The sequence below is a fragment of the Myotis davidii genome, unplaced genomic scaffold (assembly GCF_000327345.1).
Source record: "Myotis davidii unplaced genomic scaffold, ASM32734v1 scaffold273, whole genome shotgun sequence".
NCBI lineage: Eukaryota > Metazoa > Chordata > Mammalia > Chiroptera > Vespertilionidae > Myotis > Myotis davidii.
In genome coordinates, this window is record NW_006286263.1 from 461,961 (window position 1) to 463,849 (window position 1,889).

The 1,889-nt window shown below is 42.5% G+C and overlaps 1 protein-coding gene across 1 annotated transcript in view; it reads right to left on the reverse strand.

Moving 5' to 3' along the window:
- Positions 1-226: 226 nt before the first annotated feature.
- The window catches only part of LOC102764040 (histone H4 transcription factor-like), a 6,882-nt gene continuing 5,219 nt past the window's right edge, over positions 227-1,889 (reverse strand). Inside the window, 1 exon segment of the mRNA XM_015560038.1 lies at positions 227-369. Coding sequence (XP_015415524.1) covers positions 227-369 — 143 coding nt within the window.

Below are 1,889 nucleotides of genomic sequence, written 5' to 3' on the forward strand. Positions count from 1 at the left end.
AGTTTTTCCTTTCAGCCCCTAATTAGCCCCAAATGGTAAATGAGCCAGGCAGCTATGATGATGGAAAATTACTGATAATTACTTTTAACAGATGTCCCAAGGAGAGCTGCTTTCAAAGAGCAGGCCCTGAATCAGCCATTTCTTGAAAATGGAGCATTTTAGTAGCTTCCAGACAGGCCAAATAGTGACAATTCTTCGGGTGGAGGGCTAGGAACTCCAGTCCCACTTAGTCTTCTACAGCAGCTTCCACGTAGCTGATTTTTATAGCAGTTGTAGCTGCCAGGCTGTTAGTTTTAAGGCTACCACAGAATTGGGGAGGAAGAGAATACAATACAAACTTGTTGCTTTTATCAAGATTTCGCCATTTTTCTTGAATATGCACACTTTAAATCATTGCAGATCATTAGTTGATTTCAAAATTTCTAAATAGGTTGATTTCAATTTCTTTTTTTTAAATTTTGCAAGTGTTTCCAGGAGTTATGGCTTTTATGGAGGAGTATATATTTGGAGTCATTATTCTGCCATTCCAGAACTGACCCTCTCGGGAAACAAAATTGTATCCTAGATTTCTTGAATCTAAATCCATGCACCGTCTGAAAATTACATATTGCATTATATGATATTTATCTGGATAACTTGCTATCTTCAAAAACTGTCATGGCAACTGCCTGCCTACCTAAATATATCTCTGAAAAGTCATCTTTTCCTAGATTACACATTATGTTGACCACACAATAGCAACCATTTTGGTTCAAAGACATGAAAATGACAATTTAAACTTGAGCTTTGCTATTTGTTGTATTTAAATCACATTACAAAGATGCATAATTTTGCATGCTCTGTGTGTTTCTTGACTCCAAAAGTGTGGTCTCCTAGACAGTTCTCTATGACTTCTTGGTAACAAAATATTGGAGGATGGGCTACAGAATACCCAGTATGTTATGCCTGCACAGGCCAGAGGGGCACTGCAGTAATCTCACTGATGTGTGGCCCTGAAGAAGTATTCAGGAAAGAAATCTTAGTGGGTAGAATAGCCAAGAGTACATCCTATTGTCTTCTTTGCTCAAAGCAGAGATGGCCTGACCTTAGTACTTACGTTGTTTTAGAAGGAGGATTAGAAAGTGTAGGACTTAGAAGGAACATTAATTTGGACATTAATCAAAACAGAATCATAGATATATAGGTCAGACTGACAGCAGTCAAAGGGGAGAGGGATTGTGGGACTAGGTGAAAAAGGTGAGGGAATTAAAAGCTAAAAAAACATGCATAAACATGGACAATGGAATTGTGTTTGCCAGAGAGAAAGGAGGTAGGGGAGGTGGGAAAGGGCAAAGAGGGGATAAATGGTGGTAAAAGAGACTTTACTTTGGATAGTGAGTGCATGGTGGAGTATACAGATGATGCATTATAGAGTTGTACACTTGAAAGCTATATGGTTTTATTAACTACCTAGTGGCCTGGTGCACGGAATTCATGCACTGGGTTGGGGGGGGGGTCCCTCCGCCTAGCCTGCACTCTCTCCAATCGGACATCCCTCTCACAATCTGGGACCGCTGGCTCCTGACCATTTATCTGCCTGAGCCTGATTGCTCCTAAGCCCTCTGCCTGCCTTCCTGATCACCCCAACCTCTCTGCCAGCCTCCCTGATCCCCTCTAACTGCTTCTGCCTGCCTGATCTCTCCCCCAACTGCCCTTTCCTGATGGCCTGATTATCCCTAACACCCTGCCATCTGATCTTGCCCCCAACTGCCCTCCCCTGCTGGCCTGATCTACCCTAACTGCCTATGCCTCAGCCCCCACCACCATGGCTTTGTCCAGAAGGAAGTCAGACGTCTAGAAGATGGCTGGTTGACCTGGTCTAATTAGCATATTACCCTTTTATTTGTATA